At 46.6% G+C, this 24870-nt stretch overlaps 1 protein-coding gene across 2 annotated transcripts in view; it reads right to left on the reverse strand.

The window, feature by feature from the left end:
* Positions 1 to 24870, reverse strand: part of KCNQ2 (potassium voltage-gated channel subfamily Q member 2) — a 65921-nt gene that overhangs the window by 8806 nt on the left and 32245 nt on the right. Inside the window, exons 9-15 of one of the 2 annotated variants that reach the window (XM_069871904.1) lie at positions 22349 to 22378; positions 18122 to 18190; positions 16159 to 16188; positions 10592 to 10645; positions 3226 to 3449; positions 2684 to 2792; positions 2021 to 2152 (exon numbers count right to left, since the gene is read on the reverse strand). In XM_069871904.1, the coding sequence (XP_069728005.1) occupies positions 2021 to 2152; positions 2684 to 2792; positions 3226 to 3449; positions 10592 to 10645; positions 16159 to 16188; positions 18122 to 18190; positions 22349 to 22378 (648 nt within the window). The remainder of the gene's footprint in view (positions 1 to 2020; positions 2153 to 2683; positions 2793 to 3225; positions 3450 to 10591; positions 10646 to 16158; positions 16189 to 18121; positions 18191 to 22348; positions 22379 to 24870) is intronic. The other variant, XM_069871905.1, reaches the window with a different exon arrangement.

Below are 24870 nucleotides of genomic sequence, written 5' to 3' on the forward strand. Positions count from 1 at the left end.
ATCTAGCACCAGTTGGTCGTGCCCCAACACTGGCCACAGCCACCCCAGGCACGTATCTCACCTACAGGGTCTCTTACATCCTTCTAGCTGTACTGGGGAGACAACCAGCCAGGGGACCTCTTGGTGCCCATCTGGCTATAGTGAGGAGTGCTTCCAAGGACAACCCCAGGGGTGAGTGTTCCTGTCACCAGCACTGTTCTCCTGCTCAGTGGGGACAGGGAAACCAGCGAAGCTCCCTGATAGCCCTGGATCCCAAATACAGGTACTTACTGCTAAAGCAGTTCCCAGTCCTCCTGACTTCCTTGCAATGGGGTGGATGGCAGCCCTAGCCCAGTCCAGCCTGAGCAGCCTCAGCCTGACAGTCCCATGGGTACAGCTAAGAGGAGAATTAAGTTTGGTCCTTGAAAGCTGCAAATCCTTACCACACCCACCCTAAAAAAAAGCCAACCAAGCTGTACTTTGTAGCAGGTTGAAGGATTGGCAATGGGAGGCTTGCGTGGACGGTGAGACAATCTGCCAGGCTGCTGAAAACTCAAGTGTCTCCCCTGGAGCCAGTGGAGATGACAACCCCAACAGCTCTCTACCCACTGCAGAGGCAGAGACCTCAGGTTTCAGGTTACAAAGTTAGGAAATACAAATCCCTTCCCTCCTCTTTTCTCTCCAGATTCAGCGTCTTGGATCTATAACCATTAAATTTGTGCTGAGTGGGGGTGAGAGGCTCAAAGAGAGGAAATTCTCCAAGATATTTTAATCTCGATCGCAAGGGAGAACCTTCTGCCTCCATATCTGGAAACGGGAAACGCACAGCATGCAGCAACACTGAGAAAGTTACCTCCGCTGCTTGAACATCAGAAATAGCTGAGTTAAAATTGTCTCCAAGACATTCACGGGAAAAAAGAGATTCCTCTTTTACTTAAGGCAACTTTTCTGTTCCATTCCTGGGGTTCGTATTAGTTTTTTTCATACCCAAACCCATTTTTTCCCACATTTGCATGCTCTGCCAGGGCCCAAGATGGGTTTGAAATTAAAGGAAAAATTCCAGAGCCTGGCTACCACAGCTATGGTGGGAAATACTTTCATCGTCCAAGTAAATAGTGTATTATTTTGATTGTAGATAGCCTTTGGCCTGTCCCTGGCCCCGTCCTGGGTGTCCTCTGAGCTCAGCAGTACTGGGACTGCTTCTGCTGAGCCAACATAGCCAGCGGATACTGGGGTTCAGAGCCTGTTTTTTAACATGGGACATCGGGGCTAAGGGAGCTGCGGTCAGGCAAAAAGATTTAGCTCAGATCCTTTCTTTAACGTTCCAAATTAATTTACAGGAGAAATAATTTGGTGATCATAGCGAAAAATGAAAATCTAAATGCTCTACTCTGTTCCATTTGCCCCTTTTTCACAATACTTCCCCTATTAAAACTAACTCACCTGCCTCTAAAATCTAAGCAGAGAAGCTGAAATGCAGCTCAGCAGATCCGCACCTACAACGAGGGGCTTGAAGGAGAAATTCCCATCTGCATTTACTTTTGGCAGACTGTGCTATCCAAGGAGAGATCCCTCCTAAACCACCTTAATTGGCCTGAACACCTGGAGAAGCCACTGCTCCCTTGCTGTACCCATAGCATCAGGGTCTCAACCAGCACGTTAGATTTTATTTTTCTCTCACTGCTAGAAAGGTATCGAATTAGCCAGATTAGCCTCAAGGTTGGGGCATCAAACCTGTGCCATCCTGCCAGGAGGACCAGAGATAAGCACCTGCATTCCCTGTGGTTTATATCTTAATGACAGAAACTCCCAAAGCCAAGGAGGAGCACGAGCCCTGATTTTTGCACGTATGTCCTGACATAGGCAGTTTTATGGTCCCTGTCCTGCTCATCCCTGCAGGTTCTACCAGCAAGCATCGTTTTCCTTGAGGTTTCCTCTTAGGAAGAAAAAGAACGAGTTGTAGCTGCAAAGAAAAGAGTCTCTTTCCTGGCAATACCCACATAATGAACAAAAAAATGAAGCAAAGAGAGGGGTCTCTTGCCTGGCCTGAAGGTTTTTAATCCGGGAAAGCATGTCCAGGTGACCGGCTGAGTACTGCTCGATGACATCCATCACATCGTAGGGCCGCAGGCTCTCCTTAAACTTGCGCTTGGAGACGAGAAATCTCATAATGCTGCAGGAGATGGAGAGGAAAGGCAAAATATAGTAAATATAGTCCCTGGGCTACACCTGACCTGCTTAGTGGCAGATAAAAAGCACTGCAGGGAGCTGCTTTGGAAAGAAAATGGAACGACTCCCAACCCTGTGGGGTCTGGAAAGGATGCAGCAATAGGAGAGGGGAAGGAGGTTGCGGGGGCTCGTGGCTGAAGCCCTGTCTGCAACAGGGGGTCCCCGACGCCCCTTGGGCTCTCAGCTGTGCAAGTGCCCTCTCTGCACTGCTTTTATAAATGTCAGCATTAAATGGTGAGAACACTCATTTGGATGCATCCCTGTGGGGGATTTTCCTGTTTCTCTGTTTATTCCTTCCCTCAGCAAAAATTGCCCTTTCTGGCAGGATTTCTGTAAAGGAGGGCAGGCCACCCAGCGGAAGAACAGCCTGTAGCTCAGGCATTTCATTTGCTACCTCTGCTTGGACTTAAAAACGCCTCTTTTTTCCCTATTTTTTATTTTTCCAGACTGTTTCCCCCCCACCCCTTTCTCTTACCACACTGCCCTGATGCTGACTTTCAGTCCTGGTGTCAAATCTTCTGTCACAAACTCACAGTTACAGCTTTTGTTCTCATCGGGAATGTCTTCTCCGGGGAGGCTTGCCTCTGGATTTGGGAGAGAGAGGAATAAAAACAATGTGTTACTCTTTCCTGTGCTGGTGGCACATGAGGAAAGACAAATCAGATTGGAAAGAGCAACCCCGGGGGAAGCACCAGAGCTATCTTTGTTGAGCATCCAAATAAAAGCATTTCCCAAGACAGGGTAAGGTGACGTCTAGCAATGCCAACTGCAGCTCTCCTCCATCTCTAGATGCCTGACTCTTTCTCCTTCCCCCAGCCCTATATACACAAATACACACATTATTGTGGGTGTCAGCAGAGGTTTTCTTATCTCTTATGATGTTCAAAGCCAAAAGACAAGAAGGAGACCTCTTTCAGCACCCTGGCTTGCAGCTCTGCCCTTCCTAGGTGGGGATGGAGAGAACGTTGGTGCCAGCTAGTGCTTCGGGGGTCCCACATGGCAGCCCAAGCCTTTCACCTTCTGAATTTTGCCGTGATGCTGCTCCCTTGATGCGGAAGGCTTGCCGGGCCCGGCTGCGGTCTCCAAAGCTCCAGCTCTTGGGCACTTTGCTTGGACTGTCCTCGATGCTCTGGTCAGCACTGGGGGACCTCCGGATGCCCTGAGCCTGTGGAGAGCCTTTCCCTTTGGTGCCAGCACCGCGGGGACTGGAGAAGACACGATCTTTCAAACTGACCTTCTGACTGTTCAGAGAAACACGTTGAAACAAAGACAAAAAGGAGACAGCAGGAGGAGTCATTCTGGAAACCACGCAGTCCTTCCCCACCAGCCATTAGAAACCAAGAGCACTTCCAAGCAGCAGTGAGATGTAGTTTTGCTGTTGGCATTTTTTTTTTTTTTTAATATATATATTTCTTTTCTTTTTTTTTTTTTTTTTCAAAAAGAAAGCATTGTAGAAATGTTTTCGTCATAATGGGTGAAATGAGAATGATCATTAAGAGAGAGAAAATAATGAGGACTTAAACAGAAGCCCTTCATGGGATGCCAGGGCTGGCGGGACAGAATGACGTTCAACAATGAGGTCATGATTCCTTAAATCACTGATCAGCTCTGCTCACAAGCGAGGAAGCTTTTCTTTCACAACTGCTTTCCAAAACCCTATATCTAATAAAAACATCAAATAAAATATGGCCTTTATCTTAAACTTTTAACTTCTTTGGAAACACTTCACTTCTGGTGCTCAGACCTATCCTTTCCCTTTCTTCAGTTCCTCCCTCTTAAAACACAATCTGACCCTTTTATATATTCCAAAGAGTTCCTCTTTTTCCAGTCATATATTTAAATACTTAAATACGAACAGTTAAATGCAAAGAACGTCGCTCCAGAAAGGGAGATGAATCTCACTGAGAAACCATCTGCTGCCCACCCAGCACTAATCATTTTCCAGATTCTGAAATTCGTAATCAAAAACTTCCATCCGAGTGCAGATGATGAATTTTCACATGAAAATTGCCAAACAAAAAGATGTTGGCGAAACCAAACTGCAAATAGCTTTGGAGAATTTGGTATCTTCCTAATAGCAATTGGTTACTAAAATACACTGATAGAGGTCAGACAAGCAGGTACTCGCACAGGCAGCCAATATTTCATGTATAGGTCATCAAAACTGAATAAAACCATGGATGGAATTCCCCAGCGCAGTAGCCACTTATCATTTTGCTGCAAATGTTCTGACTCAATTTGTGGGAGGAACATTGCAGGAATTTTGATATCCACAACAGATTTTCAGGTCACCAACCAAAAATCCTGGCTTTTTTCTGTCTCTCAGCAACGCCACCTTAAAACCTGGAGGCAAATAGTCCTTCTTTGCCTTCAAAACTGGCAAGAGGTTCTTCAATCAGAACGTCGCTGCTGGTATTTGAAGCAAAGCAAACTGCAGCTCCCTCTTCCCCAGCTGCAGCAGCTGGACTGTGCTGACGGGAACAGACACTTGTCTTCGTCAGTAAAGGCAGACGATGTGACTCAAAGGCACCCAGGGAGCAGATTTGTTGAGTAAGAAGGTGCTATTTTTACAAAGTCACTTCACATTGCGAGACATCAAACGTTTACAGGGAGAGAAAGCTGCTTAGGCAGCGTTTTGTGGAGTTGCACAGCGTGATCCCAGGGAGGCACCGCTGCCCTGATGCAACCAACCCCCTGCGAACGGGGAGAGCAGCTCCTGGGCTGCAGGGACAGGTCATCTGCGGCCACCAGCTGGGCAGCAACTTCACATTGAAAGATACATTTGAGAGGAAATAAAATTCATTCATGACTAAATCGGAAAAGGCAGAATTAATCCAATTAAAAATGCATTTTTTTAACTCAGTGAAACTGCGTAGGTAAGTCCTGCAGATTTGAGGGACTCTTTATGAGTGACAGGACAACGGGGAATGGTTTTCAGCTGAAAAAGGGGAGATTGAGATGAGTTCTTAGGAAGAAATGTTTGGCTGTGAGGGTGAGGAGGCCCTGGCCCAGGTTGCCCAGAGCAGGGGTGGCTGCCCCATCCCTGGAGGGGTTCAAGGCCAGGTTGGATGGGGCTTGGAGCACCTGATCCAGTGGGAGGTGTCCCTGCCCATGGCAGGGGTTGGAATTGGATGAGCTTTGAGGTCCCTTCCAATCCCAACCACTCTATATTTCTAAGATTTCATTTCCAGTGTGCTGCCCACCTGCAGTCTGTCTGAAAGCCATGAGACCAACAGATGTTCAGCATAGCTGAAAATGATATCAGAGGCATTCTTGCATTAAAAGACAGATTGAAATTTTGTCATTTGATCCTAAATAGGCCAATCAGATCTTTTTTCTCTTTATTTTAGTTGATTTTATAGAAGAATATTCCTGAAATCTACTGCATTTCAGTAGTATCAATATTTTGAACTACTTGTTTTTTTTAAAAAATAAGTTTTATAAAAACGAATCAGCAACACACCAACATCCAAAATTCGGAGCAATGTCTTTGTGCCTTTTCCTCTGCAGAGTTGCTCCCATCACTGATCTCGGTGTGAAACCAGTTGCCTGTCACTGAGTAGAACAGGGCCTTTCCTTTGGAGGCCCTTTTCCATTCCCACAATAAACTCTTACAAGAATCACAAAAGGCAGAAAAGAGAGCACTGAACTGAGTAAGGAATATATGGGAAGAGTTTCAAGTGTGATAACGTGAGGGGCAACACTTTAGCACACTAAAAAGAAATCTCTTAGAAATTTGATGAACAATAAGGATCTGGATGGGTTTTGCTCCCGAGTACTCTCTCCTCAGACAGAAAAACATCACCTGATGTAACTTGATGTAACTCATGTAACCTGATGACCTGAGACAACAGGAACAATTAATTGAATTTTCCCTTCCACCATGCACTTGTCTCATTATTAAATGACACCTGGGATCACGTGCAAGTACAATCCCTGCAGAGGAGGGATGCTGTTGGGGTCTGCAGGAGCTGGTAGGGAAGAGTCCAAAAGAAATATAGACATATGTGGAGATATATGTTCTCAGCTAATCCAAGATCATGTTCTCGTTCAACCAGAAAGTCATGCAGAGTGACGCCGAGTGTCTCAGAGAAGTGGTATTTAGATGTCACTCAAGCAGATGGTAAATGAGCCTCAGTTCAGTGGTAAGTGTATGTGTTGGTGACATGAACACGAGGAAAGCAGTAACCCAGCCACACACGACAATGTGAAGTGAAGCTCGCAATCGTGATAGCTAAAAGAGACACGAGCACACGGCAGGCTCCCTGCTCATTCAGGGGGGAAGGGAAACTGTGGCTTTGCAATCAGAGACAAAGATCATGGGAAGCAGTAACAGCATAACAGGCCATGCTTTAGTTCCTAGAGCTTCAGTTGGCACCTATAAAAATATATTCAATAACAAAAAAATTATAATATTTGCAGGATGACTTTGGGGAAGGTTTACAAAACCTTCAGCTTTTGACTTGAATTCAACAAAGGATAGAAATTGGGTTGACTCTTTCTCTGCTGCCAGTCAGAAAACAAGAGCCTATGCTGAACAAACAGGTGAGGACCAACCCATGGCCCCACAGCTGACAGAAAGATGCTCCCTGCTTTAGTGGGCTTTGCATTTAGGTTCATTTAGGTCCAACAGCCCAGCACCCAGCAGCAAAATTAATGAGAACTAACCTTCAAATGAGCTGCCATCAGCCTCCTTAGGAGGGTTTGAGCTCCTGTTTGAAACCCTTCAGTTCGGCGTTCATTCCACAGCCCTCTGTAGTATTAAATCAGCGCTTTTAAAGAATGCGGACCCATTGCATCAGCAGTTATTTTGGATCAATAAAAAGCATTACCTGTAACTTCTTGTCATTGATTTTAAACTACACTTGAGCAATCGTTTCATTTTCTCCTTTCATTTTGTAGGCAGCAAACATCAGACTAACATGGACTCGGCTCCATCTCTGCATACAAACTCAACCAGGAACCGTTCGTTCTTCTGAAAAGCTATGGCCAGGAGAAAGACACTGCTCCTGCTGGGAAATGAGGCTGCTTTTTAATCCAGAGTATGTGCTGAGCTTATGGCATATGAGAACAGCTTGTTAAAACCAGGTAGGAGTGCCAGGAGTGAATGAAAGCCTTTGTGGCCATCACCAGGCTCCAGTCTGGTTGCAGGTGTGAATAACAGGCAAAATCCAGTTACTGGAGACACGAAGGAAAGGAAAACATATCTGTGTGTGCAAATCTTGCCGTGACTAGAATAGGAATCAAGAGAGGACCAGGCTCAGGTCTGGTTTGCCTCCAGTGACTTCAGAAAAGCCATTGCAAAAGTTAGTTCAGCCCAAAGAATGGAGTCTCTAGGAGCAGAGCAACCTGGGCATGAGGCAAACAAGCAGCCAGCCAATGACCAATGTCACGGTGAGTAATTCCTCCTCTTCTTTGACCAAAACCACTGTGTCAGATTTAGGTTGAAGAGACTCACTGAAAGCATAACAAGAAAGACCAGGGTTGCACCATCCCCACAGCCATCACATAGACCTGGCCGAACACGGGGCCTCGTGTGAGGGAAGGGGCTCTGGAGCCAGTCATGTGTCTTTAACCTCGGCCTTTAGTATTTTGCTTTGGTATTTCTGTTATTACACTGTCAAACACCATATCCCAAACATCCTCCATCTTCTAGCAATGTTTTGCTATTTACCAGCTCAGTGGTTTTGCATTCCAGGAGCAAAGCAAAACAACTAGATTGCATCTTCAAGCTGGCCAACTATTCCTAAATGAGACCTTACGAAACACACTACACCGACCTGCTGGCCAGTCAAGAGCTCTACAAACACCTTTCCCTCTCTGGCCTGTGTGCCATTTCTTCCCACTCTCAGGTCTCCGTGGTGCCTTCATCTCTCTGGGTAGACATCAGGAAAGTCTCTTACAAAGCAGAATATGATAGACTTGCTAATCTGGCTTGGTATGGTTACATTACTGTCTAAAACGCATGCTTTATCGCATTTATTGACTAGAGATCATTGGTTTAGTACATTAAGAAACCACGGCTTCCTAAGGAGTTTTCTATTAATTTACCTGCATTGAGTTTTCCATGATTGCCTCATTGCTTGCTGTTACTTTGTTATATGCATCCTAGATGAAGGCGTTTTGTACTCAACTTTAGATGCATCAAAGTGCTAGCATCTGCCCCTAAGAGTTCATGCAGTGGGGGATTGCGGGCAGGTAGACCAAGGGACCAGGAAAACAAGACATCTAAATTATATTTACGTCCCTTCACAGTTAACTTATAGCTTTACTAAAGCCCAGCGTGTGTAACACTACATTCAGGATGGATGCAAGTAACAAAGATGCCCTTGTAGCTACTCCAAAGTTCAAGACTCCTTTTTGACTGGAAGAACCATGGGTTGTAATCCTCCTTCTCAGTCTTCAGTGGATTAAGAAAATCTCGAGATAATAATTCATTTCATCCTCCCTTTCCCTCACAAAACAAGCAAAAAAAAAGATGGGGGAGATGAAATGAGGACCACAGTGGGAATGAATTCAGTAGAGAATACAAAAAAATTATACTGCTTTTTTCCAACTAAAAATCCATGCCTAGGAAGACATGCAAGGAAGACATTAAGATCAGAGAGGCTGATTTTCCAGAAAACAGAACTGGATGCGGACAGGTGAGAGGAACTATGAACATTGCTACTTGCTTTAATTTCCGCCCAAACCAACCTCAACACTGAGGAACTGAAAGAAGCCTTTCTGCGGGGAAGGGTCCCTGACTGCACTACACCTCCACCTCCAAGGATACAACCACCCTTACTTGACAAAGGGAAACACTGCAGAAGTCACGAAAACATTTATCAACTAGACTACTGACCAAATCTTTGCTATTTGGCAACGTATCGAAATGCTGCCCGTGCAACTGGTGATCCCCCAATATTTAAACCAGTTCTTTCAAGAATAAACTTCAAGGAAGGCCACTGCACCATCAAAACACATGGCAGGAAGCCAACTCAAAGATTCAGGCTATTTATCCAGGTACAGGGGATGTCCCACCATGGAGAACTGCTTATGAAATCTAGATCATGCTCCCATCCTCTTTGTTACCCATTCAGAGATGGGATTTACCACACTGCTTCTGAGCTTCTAGTACACCCATGTCTCAAGCACAAGTCCTGGCCTTTAAACTGACAGATAATAAAAATAGCCAGCAGGGAAAATATAGCAAGAAAAGAAAAGATACAAGTTGGAACAATTAATGGAGCGAATCAGAGATACATATACTTTTAAAATTGTAATTTGTTGGCTTTCTGAGGGAGACAGAGACTGGTGATTTTGAGAATTAAAACGGACTCCAAAAAAGAGCATGCAAAAATCCGATTTCACAAGCATGCGGCATCACTCAGTGCCCTGCACACTCCTGGGCTTTCCACCTGCCTGGCCATGGGGGGAAGAGCTGATGGGGTTCACCTGCCAGCATTCACAGCATGCAAACTCTGGGTGTTGGTAATTCAAGAAGGTGCATGTTTGCTGCTGAGAAGCAGTGTCTGCGGTTGGGGAAAAGACTTTTCCAGTGCAGGTGTGGAAGTAGACATTTATGCATAAGTAAAATCAGACACGGGTATCTGTGTACCCTTATGGTCATCAGATGGTGCACTAAGGGATGCTCACTGGGATTCTCTGAAGCTGCCTAACAATCGTCACCTTGATGAAAAAGATGAAAACACTGCTTATATGAAACCTCCTGCTCTACCTATCGGTTCCCCGTGGGATCCAGAAACAGAATCATTCACAATGCCAATGTCAACGCTATGGGGAACGCGTATCCCCTACACCTGGTAGGACAGGCTGAGATTAGTCCTTCTCTAGCTGCGTAGTAGAGGTGCTAGATAGGCAAGCCATGGCTTCCAAAGGCCACAGGACTAGGAAAGGTCAATTTGTAATGTTCAGAGCCAAAGGAATGGTGATTGAGCAGAGATAGGAAGCTGGTATTTCTCATGCTACTAACTTGATGTGCAGCACAGCGCAATTCAATTTGCAAGGAGTCCTTGGACCTTGAGGAGGGATGGAGAGATAGGGAAGAAGGGGTCTTTTTAAAAAATAAAATTAATATTCTTTGTCCATTTGTTCAACTTCAGTTCCTGGCCTCCTTCATTGCTGAGCAGACACTGGCTTGCTAACCCAGACCAAATTCTCCATCCTCATCTCTTTGCATCACATATTCTGCATGATCAGCAGACATGGAAGCCTCTAATTTCTGAGCGGACAACAGGGAGGCTCTTTCACCTTTTTTTTTTTTTACTCATCTAGTACCTCTATTAAGCAGAGTAGTGACCAGAACGGGTGGTAGCAGGGAAGAGGGAGAATGAGCCGTGCAGCTTTTGATTAGTTCCGTGCGACGCATTTCCCGTGGTACCTAGAGTTTCCTGAGCAGCATCCGCATAGTGACTCTCTGCACGGTTTGCTTTTACTGGAAATGAGGGGAGAGTAAAAATTAGACCTGGAAGCAAATGCCAGACAGGAAACTTTTGATTACTGACTCTAGGTTTCAAAGACAGGGGGTTTTGAGGGCCGGGTTCATGACAGGAGTTTTCTGTTTGAGTGCTAAATGGAAAAATCAAATCAAAATCAAGCGGGTTTCTGAAATTTGTCTCACTGTGGTCAACAAATGTCATCATTAGAAATGACACATTCTGCATTGAATTGGTGGCATCAGCTCATCTACAATTGACTGAGTCCTGCAGGAAGATTTTTTCATTTGCATTGGAAACAAAAAGTACGCTCGTCTTTTTCTAAACAGATAAAAAAGCCTTTTTCTTTTAACTGTCTAAGCCATGGAAAGCCAAAAGTTTAACTTGTTTTGCCCAACAACATCCAAAAGATTCAAATTTCTTCCTTTTTTTTAACCAAGCGAGAAACAACCCTCACAAAGAGAGCCAGTTAATCTATGAATTTGCAGTTTTCATAGAGGAAACAGCATTATATAATGCCTGGCATTAAAATTAAATCGATAAAAACAGTGTGGTGCAGTCCCTTATGGGAAGGGACTTGAACATCTGCATTCACGCATCTGTTTCTCGTAGTGCTTTTTAGATGGGCTTTACCACTTGTGGGGGGTCACTGGCTTTGCTCAGGCACCACCACAGCTCCCGTGAGCCCATCCTAAGTCGCTGCTCAGGCACTGCCCTGCCAGGAGATCGCCACCACGACCAGGGTTCTCCACGCCATGGAGCAGCCCTCTGCCTGCGGAAGGGTAATGAGGTGGTCCCCAGCATCCCACCTGGCCACCAGCGGGCACGTCTTGCTGAGTTCACGGACAGACCGAAAAGGCTGAAGGGCGTAAAAAACCAATCGCATTTTACACTTGAACTCAGCAATCGGAGGAGCTCGTAGGCACACACAGAAGGAATTGGCAGGAATTCTTTCTGGTTTGTGGCATCCCATACAAGCTCAGCCAACACCACCCTCTGCATCATGGGGACTCCTCAGGTACCCGCAACGGGACCCTGCATCCCCAGGAAGCCCTAAGGGACCGGTGGTGGTACCGGGGCTGTCCTGGAGCAGGGGGCTGAGCATCGCAGCATGGGAGTGGGATATTCAGCATGCAGAGCCTCAGGGAGACACGTGGGTTACTCTCCTCTAAGTCTCCTCTGCAGTCCCTACAGAAAGATGCAATTCCTTTCTGTGCAAATAATCTGCTCCCCTAAAGGCAACTGATTATTTCCAGATTACTGTCAGTCCCAGCATGAGTCTCTGACACCAGCTTAGTTGGTTAGAAGGTCAAACACCAACGCAGGCTAACATGGCCCACCAGGCTCCGGTGATTTACACTGGTTTTTGTGGGCAGTAGTGGTTAGTGACACCTTGGACAGCCTAGGCTGGATGAGCAGGGGCTCACTGAGTCAACCAAAGGCATCCTCCAGTGCGTACAGAAGTCTTAATCACACCCCTGGACAGAGATATTAACACAGTGTGTGTCTCAGACAGACGGATACATACATTGATAGATAGATATACGCACATATATACACGCACATTACAAGGTGGCCCAGTCCAGCATTCACTCAATGTAATGGCCAAGGTCTTCCTGAGTTCATTAGGGTCAAGGACAACCTTCCAAAGAGGTTCCTCTCATTACCTACAGGACTGAACTCATGCTGGACAAAGTAATCTGAGTTTTAGCTTCCCGGTTCCCTGGAATCCTTCTGAATCTTTTTTTCTGATATTCATGTATTATTATGATCACTTGGTTCATTGACTTTTAGCTTTTCACCCAATCATATTTTGGAAAATACAAGAGAAAGAAATGTGGTAATGGATGCCTTCAGATGTTTATCAAACCATCTGTTAACGAGCACCTCAAGCACACATTTCATATAGGAGCCTCCATAGTCCTGGATAACCATATATTTATCTTTTTGACATTACAATTGGAAGACAAAATAAACAGAGATGAAATACCACTGCAAATTTCCATCCTGATTAATATAAGAGTAATCAAATCCTGTTACGACTCTGATTTGCTAGCTTTCCACAGCAGGAGGAGTGAGAAAAGCCCCACCACAGAGCAGCCCTCCTTGCCTGGGGTTATGAGGCAGAGAGGACTCCCAGCTGGACCCTGCGCGAGAGCAGCGTGGTCTCAGAGGTGTGATCGGCACAAACTGCTCTGGCAGCAGCAGCCAGCTCAGGGAAGGGCAGGTGGCCACTTCTCCTGGCTAAGGGAGATGGTAGGGTGGACACAGCTCCCAAAGCAACAGGCAACAGAGGAGGCTCTGTACACAGTTTTTTCAAAAGAGAGGAAAACAAAAAGAGGCAAGGGGTACGTAGCATGTAGAAAAAGGCCAGCATCTTTTCTGCTCATCACAGCCTGGTCTCCATATCCCAGGAAGATGAGCCCCTGTCCCCCCGTGCAGGGTCAGCCCACAGCTTCCCAGCTGTCGCAGATGGATGCAGACAAGCTTGCAGTGGAAAACAGAACAGAAATGATAGAGAAAGGACATAACCTGTCTGTCAGATGGGCTGTTCCAGCTTATACCAAGACCAAATCAAAAGCCACCCAAGTAATTCCAGGTGACCCTGAGCCTCCACTACGCTAACCTCATTGTCCCCCCATGTCCTCCCACGCCAGGCAGCAGCTCTCAAAGCGCCGTCTTGGCAGAAATCAGCGTGGCTACAGCAGCACTGGAGTCAGAGAGCAGCATCCCAACAGCTGCCTTGTATGCTGCTGGGATGTCTGGGGTGCTTGTCTTGCACAGCACGCTCCCACGAGCCGTGCCAGCAGCCCTTCGCTAACTTCACAGATACTAACATGCAAAATAGCAGAGAAGCTGTTTCTGTTCTGTTTGCTGCAAGGAGTTTGTGGTGTATCAGGTATGGAAAGAAGGATATAGGAAATCAGCCACTCTCTACATAGAACAATGGGAGAAATATCCAGTTATTTTCACATGACAGAGTATATCTTACATGGATGGAAATGAAAAGTGGTAAAGTCCTTTTCCAACTGAAGCAATATAAGTGTGGAACTGGGGTCTGCTATTAGAGAAGATTCATGCCAAGGAGTTTCCTAAGCGAGACAGTCATCAGCGACAGACCACGGCTGGATGATTAATTGATGGGTGGGCTGAGAAACAGGACAAGTTTTCTCTTCTAAGAGCAGATGACACACTGAGCATCATTGTGAAGCTGCTGGAAAACAACGTGGGTGGGAGATTTGGGATGTGAATGTAAAAGATTGAGTTTTGTTTGGGAAAATAGCCAATTTGGGCACTCCTGAATACAGAGATACTGTGCAAAACTCCTTCCTGAGGTCTGATGTTATCAGATGGAAAAGGGCAGCAGGAGCAGGTAAAATAATTATTGCCCTAAGAAAATACAGAATCAAAGAGCTTTGGTTCTGCTATGGCAGCTGAACTAAACAACAGGGAAAAGGACTCTAACACCAGACACATGGCAGCTGCAGCCCCCTCAGGTGAAGACTCCTGGCTTCAGGTTTAGTATCTTAGAACAGAAGGCAACGAAGCCCATCAGCATCCCAGGGGACGGATACACTACAGGAGCAGGAAAACAGCATTTGGAAATGACCCTGACGAAGGAGCTGCATAAGAAAAAAAGTATTGTAAAAAAGGGCAGTGAAAAGCTATATGTACTTCTTCCTGTGACATAAGGTTAAGTAAGCAATGTAGAAAATGAACAGAGAAAAATCTGCAAGGTCTACAAAGAAATGAATCCAACCTAGCATTTTAGCTGGTGAAAACAAACCCTGCAAGACAGGACCAAGATTCAAAAGTAAGAAATGAGACTTCTGCCTCAGAAATAAAGCTGGTGATTGCACAGATGCTGGCTGGTGTGCCCCTAAAAGGAATGATTGGTTCTCAGATCTCCTCAGCTACTGAGGTGAAACAGAGATTTCATCTCATTGCACAGTCATATGCTGGTGCAAAATGTGGCTTTCCCCATGGATGCATCCAATGTATGTCACTGGCTGAGACAGGGCAGCCAGGGCCCTGGGATGAAATGCTAACCTTCCTGATGCCACTGGTGGCCAAGATTTCAATGCTGGTTGAAATCTATCTACTGCTGCCTGCTTTAACAAAGCTGGATGAAGGCTGCCTTCGCTCTCGCTACACAGGCTGCAACTCCAAGTAGGGAAAAAACATTCTGGATAATTGAAACATGATCTTGGTGACTTGAATTATTTGGCAGGCAAGTGGATGGAGTGTTACGGAGGTTCTGCTTGCAAAGAAAAGCTCCAATGAAGAACAGAAGAAAGAGTAAAGGGAAAAAAAAAAGAAGGAAAGGTTGAATTTTTCCTCCTTTTTGTCAGCACCATATTTACCCAGATACCTTTGGTTGGATTTCACGCCAGGGAAAAATTAGTTTCTGCTTTCTTTTAAGCTAAAAGGCACAGCAGAAATGCAAAATGCCAGGCTGTAGTTACACTCCTGAAAAACATAGTCAGTGTTTACAATATTTAGTCTGCAAGATACATTTTGAGATAGGAGATGGAAGATCTGAAAGCCAAGCAGATGATCTCCACAGATCGTCAGTTTTGCATCTTGCCTCACAAGAAAAAAACATGAGATTCAGTCCCAGAACTACTTCTTAAAAGAACTGGGAAAACACAGGAAAACAATTTCCCAGAATTAAAAACTCACAAGGGGACGAAAAGCATCCTGAAAGTATCCCAAATACCAGCCCTGATGCTTTCCCTGAGACATGTGAATAGAGAAAAGCTCTCCCACAGGTGAGATTTACAGCTGCCCTTGGAAGGTGCTCGCCACACCTCAGAGAGTGCCCAGCTGAGCACACTCTGCACGGTGGACTCGAGGCCTGGGGGGAAGATGGAGCAGGGACTGAGCTTCCTCTAGAGGCTGTGAAGCCAAAGGGACGGGGTGGAGAAAGAGTGTCTCTGCCATGCAACGTGGTGCCTTGTCAGAGAGCCCTCCTGCGTACCACAGAGCAGCAGGTCCACGCAGCCCTGCGCAGCGTTTTGCAGCGAGAGGAGCTCAGGAGAAGGTCGCTAACTCGGTGACATGGCGATGGCTTCGGTTTCCCATGTCACCTCTGCCTGGCATGGTGTTGGGTGATGGAGACATAGGCAAAGCATCACCTACCCATCATTGAGCCTGCGTTCTACGGCTTCAGCTACAACTCCAGCAACATAAGAAGACAAAGCAGCATAAACCAAAGCCCTGCTGTCACCCCAGGTAAGTGTCTGCCAGCTCTGCCCGTGCTGCCCATCACTCTCTCCGACCCCCACAGCCTCGCTATCCTCGCAGCTACAGCCCCAGGCGGTCTGGAAGGAAGAGTTGATTTAAGGTCCAGTGTACACGTAGATACATTGGACTGCCACAGCACGGAAAAAGCACGTCAATACCTAGAATGCTTCCCTCGATGGTGCCACGACATGGTACACACACGCACACACGTACATAGAGATCTACAGGGAATGCATGGGAATGGTGTGTTGGCAGTGATACAGACCTTGGCGATGGTTCAGGCTGCTGCTCTTTCCTTTAAACAGAAGCAATAGTACATTAGCATGGTGTCAGGTGGCAAAAGATGTTGCTGCTTCACTGTTAAAACATAACGAAAGGACAATACCAAACAATACAACTAAGTCGAAGTTGTGGACAGAAGAGAGGGAAAGGAGCACTTAATTCCTGGAGTTTCTGGCCCGGACAGAAGATCACTGGAGACTCACAACCTCAGAGAAGACACATACAACGCACAGGGTTGAAGAGTTTATCCCAACCCATCCTTGTGCCTACGCATGACTGAGACATCTGACGGTTGTGTGATTTGTGTGAGCACAGGAGGACTTCTGTGGGCTCAGAGAGCAGCCCCCTTCATTTGGAAATGCACTGCCCTGTCGTGTTTTGCACATAGGGAAGGATTTAAATGGCTCCCAGGGCCACGGTGCCTTTGCTTTTCCTTCCTGGCCATTGGGACACAGCTCATGTCAGATCTCTTGATACGCAGCTTCATGCCGCTGTGCTAGAGCGTGGCACTGGGAGGGAGGCATCAGTGGGAAAAGGCACGAACCCTTGCCCTGAAATCCTGACACCCCAGGTGGGGATTCTGCCTCCAAAGCCTTTGGCAGCCACTTTGCCAAAGTCATTGGCAAAGGCTACATGCAGGGAGTGGGAAGCCACAGTTTTTGTACGTGGTTTCCTACTGAGATCCCAAAGCACCTGATTGTCCTGAAAAATCACTGATATTGAGGACAAAGCGAGCTGAACACCTGCAAAAAGGTTGTCTTCACACTGCAAGCCAAGCCAAGTCAAGCTAAGGCCACATGGAAAAAACGGTCTCCTCTTCACTGACCAGGCATCTTGGTGGCATTTCCCTCCAGCAATGAGAAAAACCTGCTCTGCCTTTAACTATTCTGATTCACTGGGAAGTTGCATTTAATTTGGGGCTCTGAAGCCCCCACACGAGAGGCAGCAAACTGTGTTTATCAGCAGATAAGGGTCTCCCTCCAGTACCAACAGACAGTCTAAGGGACACATCCAACTCCAAGAAGACCTGGGTAGGAGGAGCTCGATGCCCTCTGAGTGATGCTGTACCTCCACCTAGCAATGAGCACTGAGAGACTGAGATCTGCACAGATCCCGACCCCCCCCCTTTTAGGCTGAAGGCAGCAGTCTGGAGAGACTTAAAAAATGCCTCACCAACCTCTGCTCCTTGCTCAGACAAGCTCGGAATCCCAACCTCAGCCACTAGCTCATGTAACTTTTAAAGTCTGCAGTATGACCCACGGGCCTACAGATCCCTCCTGTCCAGAAAGACACAGAGGGCAGGGGAGGTCTCATCTCATGCCTCCCCAGCTGGCCCCACTGTGCACCAGCATGGTCAGCATCTCTCCATCCCTCCCAGGGTCTGCACACTCCACATTTACCACACAGGGCACCCTCGCCTGCTTAAAAACCCATGAATTACCCTCCTGAGCATGCATTTAAGCTGCAGGACTCCTGGCTTTCTGGATATATCTTGCATACCTTGCCACAGCAAATTTAGCAGAAATTTCTCACCACTACACCCTTGCCTGCTCTCAGGGGAGGTGAGGGAAGGCTGGAGGGAATGGGGAATTAATTAACACATCATAAGCCTGAATCTCTACTAACGGTGGTGAAGAGCAAAAAAAGGTCTGAGGAAAACTAGGAGCACTACCTTGATCAGACTGTTCAAAATATGACTTTGCATTTTCAGCCAAGCATTATAACGTTACTCCAGAGCCAAGTTAGGCTGAAGAAATTAATGTACAGCATAGGAGAGGGATGGGGAGGAGGTCACGACCCATGGGGTATCAGCTGTCAAAACCTCTCACATCTTCAAGGCTGTCCATATGCAAAAGGCAGGAAAGAAAAAAACAAAAAGAAAAAAACCCAAAACCAAAAGGTTGCAAAGTGTGTGCTTTCCAAACTCTCTTAACTCTGCTGCTAACCTGAATGTCAGTCCCGATTTGCTCTTCAGGTTCCTCAGGAGCTCCAGCTGGTTCAGAGGAGGGATGAGTCTAAAGGGAGAAAATAAAGACCATTATTATCCAAGAAGATCTGATTTCAGAGCCTCTGTCACCCGTTGCCCCATCCTTTCAACTAGAACCAGCTTTGTGCCACCAACTGCAACTGGGGAACAGCTTGGGAAGGATGGAGAGGGGTTTGGCTGCTACTTCCAACAGCATCCTAAGGCAGAGCAGGGTTGGGGGAAGAAAGAGAGAGGGAGAGAGAGAGAGTGTGACAGCAAGAGAGAGAGAGAGAAACTCGTCTGCACCACCGAATTTTGAACCTTCCAAAACCAAGGGGCTGCTAGGGCTTCTGAGCAGCATGGTGCTGTTTTGGCAGGAGAGCTGTTTCACCACCTGTAGTCTAGTGGCTGGCATTGCTCTGTTTGGAGATCAGCACCTCAGCTGGGCGTTAAGTGGAGAGAAGCTTCAGTTTCAGAGGCAAATAGGAAAACTCAACCCTGCTGCTCTTGGGAATGTGGGGAGGAATAGCAGGTAGCAGCTTACAGGGCAGAGAAACCCAGGACCTGAGGCTGGGAGCATCCCAGCAGAAACAGCACCGAGCTCTGGGGTTGTTTTAACCAATTCCCTACTGTCTGTGTCAGGTTTTGCCCCAAAACGAGGCAAAATCATGCATCATTGCCTCCTAGGAACCATGGGTTTCCTTCCTTTCTCAGGAAGAAAAAGAACCTGGCAATAAGGATCTTGGTTAATAATTAAACAAACACCCAGTTGCCTACCCTGACTTTGTGCTAAAAGCCATTGAATTAGCTCTCACATCCACTTTTACTTTCTTCCCTCAAACCCCGGGAGACTGAGGCTTGATGCATAAATATTTAACATTGATATGCACAGTCAGGTTTTCATCCAAGAGAGATGTGAACTGGAGGTGTCAAGGGAGGATGGAGCGCAACGCACACAGTTTGGAAGAGCTGCATCTACTTCAGAGCACACTTGGGGCCCCTTTCTTCAGGGTCAAGGCCACCAGGGCTCATCCCATGGCTTGCTGCAAACTCCTTTCCCAGCCACCAGTGTGCCCTTGTCAAAATATTGAAGTATCACACGCCATCACTGTGTCCAGAGGGTGCGAAGTCAGCAGAGCAGCCGCCTCCGGTCACGTTTGTGACAAGCGAGCTGGAGGATGCATCTTTGCAGGGATGAAGGAGAGAAGAGGCAGCTGATAGTCTGGAAACAGGCTGCACGTAGATGCTCACATCTGTGCAACTGGGGCTACAACCCCAAGGCAGCACACACTTATGTCTTTGCTGGAAAATGAGCCCAATACATTTCAATGAAAGCGAGAAGGACCTACTCACTGTCCCAAATCTACAACCTAGGACTGGAAGGAAAGGGGCGCGAGCACTTGCACTCCCCTATCAGACTGGTTTCAGCTGAAGTACTGTAAGAAATGCTTACTCTAAAATAAAGGCAGAGAAATTTATGCCCACAATTTTTCAGCCATTATGAGACCAATAGCTTCACAATTTTCCTCATCATAAAAAAAAAAAAAAAGAGCAAAACCAAAACCTGGAAAAGCCTCTCCTCTGCATGCACAAAACTCATCCTCAAAACCACAGTTGTTCAGCACAGCAGATTCGGAGTTCACAAGATTGAGGCAATCAGAAAATTTTTCAGTCCTAAGTATGAAAAAAAGAATAAAAATAGGCCTGAAAATTTTGGCTTGGCTCCCCAGTCCAGCCCTGTTTGCTTCCACGCAGAGAAGAGCACATCCTGATCTGATGAAATTACGATCCAGTTCACTCAAGACATCAGAAAGAAGCTGACTGTGGTGCAGTGGAGCAGTGCACGAGTGCAGGGCTGTCACCTCCCTTCAAACCCACCATAGGGTTTGCAGATCCCTTCCAAGGTGGAAGAGGTAGAAATCAAGCACAAAGCGTACTTGGCAGTGAATGGAAGGTACACAACTGTTCTTCCTTGGTGAGTTAGTTTCTCAGGGAGGTCCACCCCAAGAACAACATAGAAGAGCAATTCTTTCTCCAGCTGGAATCACAAATCCAAAGCTCCCACTGATGCAAGTCTCGGAGATGAACTGCTCATTCACTCACTCGACTGAAGGACTGAAAAGGCAGAGCTCTGCATGGCACTTTAACTGAGCTTTGCTATAAAATGCTGGATGGAGGGCACCCTGCACTGGTGTGTGTGTGTGTACCCAGGGGACAAGTGACACAGGTGTCACCATGTCCTCCAGAGACATGGAGAAAGAACCTCCAGCTGGGGTGTCTCACTTTTTCTCTCTCTCCTCCTGCTCCGTGTGTCACTTGTTAGCAAGAGAAGCATGTTTCAGTTAAAAGGGAGCTAGGTGAGGAGATCTGCACACCACAGGAACACACAGAGCTCATGCTACCCACCACAGCAACGCTTCCGAGTTGCCGCCTGCAGCAGGGGACCCAGCGGTACCTGCAGCTGCTGCCCATCACCCCTCCCAGGAAAGCCCAGAGAAACACCACACTAACTCCAAGTGCCAGCTCTCCCATCCAAAGGGAAGGTGAATTTGCTCTTCCTGCTAGCACAGATAACATTCAAGCATTTGGGAACAGAAGGGATATCATGCCTCTGGGCAGCACATCACCAAAACCCCACAACACGAGGAGGGAAGCAGCACACGACAGTGGGTGGGAGCAGACACAGAAACACCCACACACCACAACACACCCGCACACGGAGACAACGATGATTGTTTTGAACAGCCCCAGTATGAACAGTTAGGAAGAGGGTGATAAGGAGATGGATGCCAGAATGGGATGGGGACTTAAATGAATCTCCATGCTGTGTTGGAGTTTCTACGAGGAGCCAATATTACCCTAGCCATAACTTTATGTCTCCAGCCTAAGATGTTTTTCATAACTAACAACATTTATGAAACTTATAACATGTTTTGTTATAAGAAATGGGATGGAAATTACACATTCTTACTTCACCCTCAGCAGCAGAAAAATGTCTGATTGTCACAATAAGCTGTTGCTCAGGACAATTGGAAAATACATTCATAATACTATACTCACAATTCATTGATGCAATTGTCTGTAAATTACCCACACAAAACGGTAAGCGTGATTTACTAAAGCTGTAAAACTGTGAAACCTAGAACCAGGTTGGGAAATCAGGTACTAAATCACATCACCTCTAAGGGCATTAATGCATTTAATGATGATTTAAACTGCTTTAAGAACAGAGCTTGGCCCACAGTCTTGAAATGCAAACAATTTATTCCCATCTTAAAATATTGACTCGACTACACCTTCAGATACCTACCTCATATAAAATATGCCTGCGATTTGAAAAATCTGCTCTTTTCTGCAGAACCTGAGATAATATTATGAATAACTAACCTAACCCAGCCATACACACGTCTTTAAACCTGATTTAATCCCAAAAAGCTACGGTCCTGACTGAATAACTGGGGCTGGCTAATAACTGCTTGGCTTAGGTCAGTCCTAAAGAATGGAAAAGTCCTGCTGAGGTGGGACATCCCCTTCCCTAAAACCAGATTGGGTTACTAGAAGAAACAAATGCTCATTTCAGATTAGCTTTCCAGATCTTTCTCTCCTCCAGACGTTGTCCTCAAAAGCAGGAACGGCAGGGCTGCAACTGTGATTCTATTCTGCACTACCTCTGATGGGTCCTAAGGTGTCACCACACCAGAAATCCAGCAAACCTAGTGTTACCTGGTGGGCACAGCTCCCACAGCATGAAGCGAGAGAAAGGACACACTGAAAGATGAGGAAAAAGGGCTGGAGAAAGGGGCAGAAGCAGGAGGGGCAGAGGGAAAAATTGAAGCATGAATGGGGAAGTTTTCTTGTTAAGCATTGTATGAATTGGAGGAGGTAGGTAAGACCATCAAGAAATTGTCCTTAAAAAAGCAAGCTTATCAAGCGCTCTCCTATTCTCCTTCCTTAAATTGTCCTTTTGGCTGACAATTCCCCAACGCTTGTGTGTATCAATAGCTAAAACGTTCATGGAGGTGCACGGAGTTTGGCTGTAGCCAGCAGGGGGGCAGTCTGGTTTGGCCTTTCACTCATTCCTTTGAAAAAACTGATCTTCAGCAGTTTCTTTCTTTTTTTTTTTTAATTAAAGGCTTTCTGTTATAGTCCCAAACGAAGAACAAGGAGTGACATGACACACAGTTTCAGAGCCACATGCACTTCATACCTGGAGGCACCGTACGTTTGCGTTTGCGTGCTTTTCAAGTGTTTTCACCAAAGAAAACCAAAGGGATAAGAGAAAGAAAAACAGGAGGGGAAAGGCGGGGTGGAGGAAAGGGGAGAAGAAACAGAATAAAGAAAATTAGCATGTGAACGAAGTGTATCTGCAGGAGCAGATGCTGTGACCAGGCTTACAGGTGAGCACAGGAGCGTGGGCTGAGCTTGCTCCCACTGCAGCCGGCTCCGAAAGCACTGCCTGCCCAGTCACCCTTGGGGACAGACAGCTGGCACCTTGCTCCAAAAGCAAATGGGCTCTAGGGAGTGGGGAAAATGTGGAGGCTTCCGAGAGACCTTTCATGAGACATTCACAGCCCTCAGTCCCATCAGGCAGGGACTCTTAGACTGGGCTGCTGACTTGGGCATGACAAATCTTTTTCAGGGGCAATAAATGAACATAGATGAAATTAAAGCTTTGTTTTCACAAGTGTCAATAAAGAACAGATGTTTTTACAGCACATCAGTGGCTGATGCATAGCAGGTGACGACATCTAGGCACATGGAGCTATGCATGCACCACAGCCCAAACCGTACCTGCACACATGGGAGCCTTGCATTCAAATTCGGTTCTACAACATTTTGAATTTCAAGATGACATCTGAGATACTCACAGAAGCCACCATATTTTCCCCCAAACGAGCGAGACTCGCTCTGCTGCAGTGATCTGAGTGATGTTCTGCAGAGACGTGAACTCCTCCAAGGCATGTGGAACAATTTCCTCATATCAAGCAGCCCGTCTTTTTGGAGATGCCTTGAGAAGACAGGCAAGCTCAAGACACAGGGCTCCTGCTATGAGGAATAAGCAGCCCAACGCTGAGCAGAAAGGATGCCAAGGTAGCAGTGACTGCAGCTCACCCCCAGGCACGCAGGAGGCAGACCGGCATATTATGTTCCTCCAACCCACTCCTAAGCACGTTGGGTGTTCCAGCCGCGTGTCAGCAGCCGTCACCTTAACACTGTGCTGGGCTTGAGATGCTGCTAAGGCTGCACCAGTACAGGGCTGCCAGCACCTGCCAGACGGCTTAGGGAAGTGGGTAGACAAGGAGAGATGGACAGTGTGAGTGATGGAAGCTGCAGCCAGAACACAGTTACCCCCCTTTTTTCATCTTTTTCTTCCTATTATTAATTTATCTGACTGCATCCAAAACATATTTCAAAGATATTCGCTGCTCTCTTGGTAAAAAATCCAATTTGACTAACAGATGAACCCAACGGTGCACCCACAGCTCAGTCTCCCAGGTGATGCTCACTTTGCCTGCACACAGAAAGGAGCTGGGATTTAAGGGTGAAGCTGGGAGAACAGAAACCTGTGCCCAAGGAAGCACAGGATGATGATGATGCTTGGGGCCGGTCTTGAGAGCAGCATCAGCCAGCAAAACTGCTATCACCCTGCTACAACTTTTTCCTGGGTTTTGATTCAGGATAGCTGGGTTCTTCACTAAACTACATTTTTGCTCTTTCTCCTTCTGAAGGTAAACAAGGTTTTATTTACCTTCATTTTAGTTTTCTTCCTGTGCATCAGCTCCACAGGAAATACAGGTTTTAAGAAGAGGATTAAGGTAATTACACCAGTACATCCTCTTGCAAAAGGGTGTCACTGTCTGCCTGGCTGCATGGTAGGTTCAGTTTTTCAAAGAGCAGTAAAACCCAGCAAAGTCCACTGAAATCAGCTCCTGGCTTTCTGTGTTTTGCAGTGGACTTTGGACCAGGCTCTGGTTCTCACCCTGCCCAGCACCTGATCTCAGCCAGCGCTGCAAGTGCACAGTGAGGTCAGATACTGGGAGGGAAAGTTTCGATGGGTGAGTTTAATGCTATTGGAAACCAATTTTGTTTTGTTGGGTTGTTGGTTGGGTTTTTTTTAAGGCAAAAATCTTGAAGTTGGTTCATAAACCTCTAGGGGGAAAGCAATCAGACACACGCCAGGAATGAATCCAATGTAAAAAACTTACTGACCACAATAACGCGACTTCCAACAGGTTTTTAAGATGGTTTAAGAGGCTGGCTGTTGCGTTTCAAACACAGGCTAATGCTTACCCTAGGAAACACATCCAGATTGTCTGCCCAGGGGCTAAAAGGCACCAGTAACACCGAAAAACACAAAGGGATTTACAGCTGCAGTGGCATACCCGGGTGCTGGACCACAGCCCTGCTTGGGAGCAGGGAGATGGAGCACAGGGAGCCCCATCACACACAACAAAACCCTGAAAAGCTATGGGAATATCTAACCAACACGACTGACACCTGTAGAAACATGAAGAGGTCTGGCTAGCCCCTAAAAACACCCCAGAAAGGAATGCCTGGCCCTGCCCGGGATGCAGTGTGGTGTGAAGTGAAAAATGAACATCAACATTTTGCATTTAGCTTCTGGGGAAGCCTCCTCAATAGCACTAACCCCAAGGGTGACATGGGGTAAGCAGTGCTTCCCATGTCCCCAAGGGGAGTGAGGCATGACAGGGGACTCTGTCCCCCTTC

The sequence above is a fragment of the Phaenicophaeus curvirostris genome, chromosome 18, assembly GCF_032191515.1.
Source record: "Phaenicophaeus curvirostris isolate KB17595 chromosome 18, BPBGC_Pcur_1.0, whole genome shotgun sequence".
In the NCBI taxonomy this organism is placed as follows: Eukaryota; Metazoa; Chordata; class Aves; order Cuculiformes; family Cuculidae; genus Phaenicophaeus; species Phaenicophaeus curvirostris.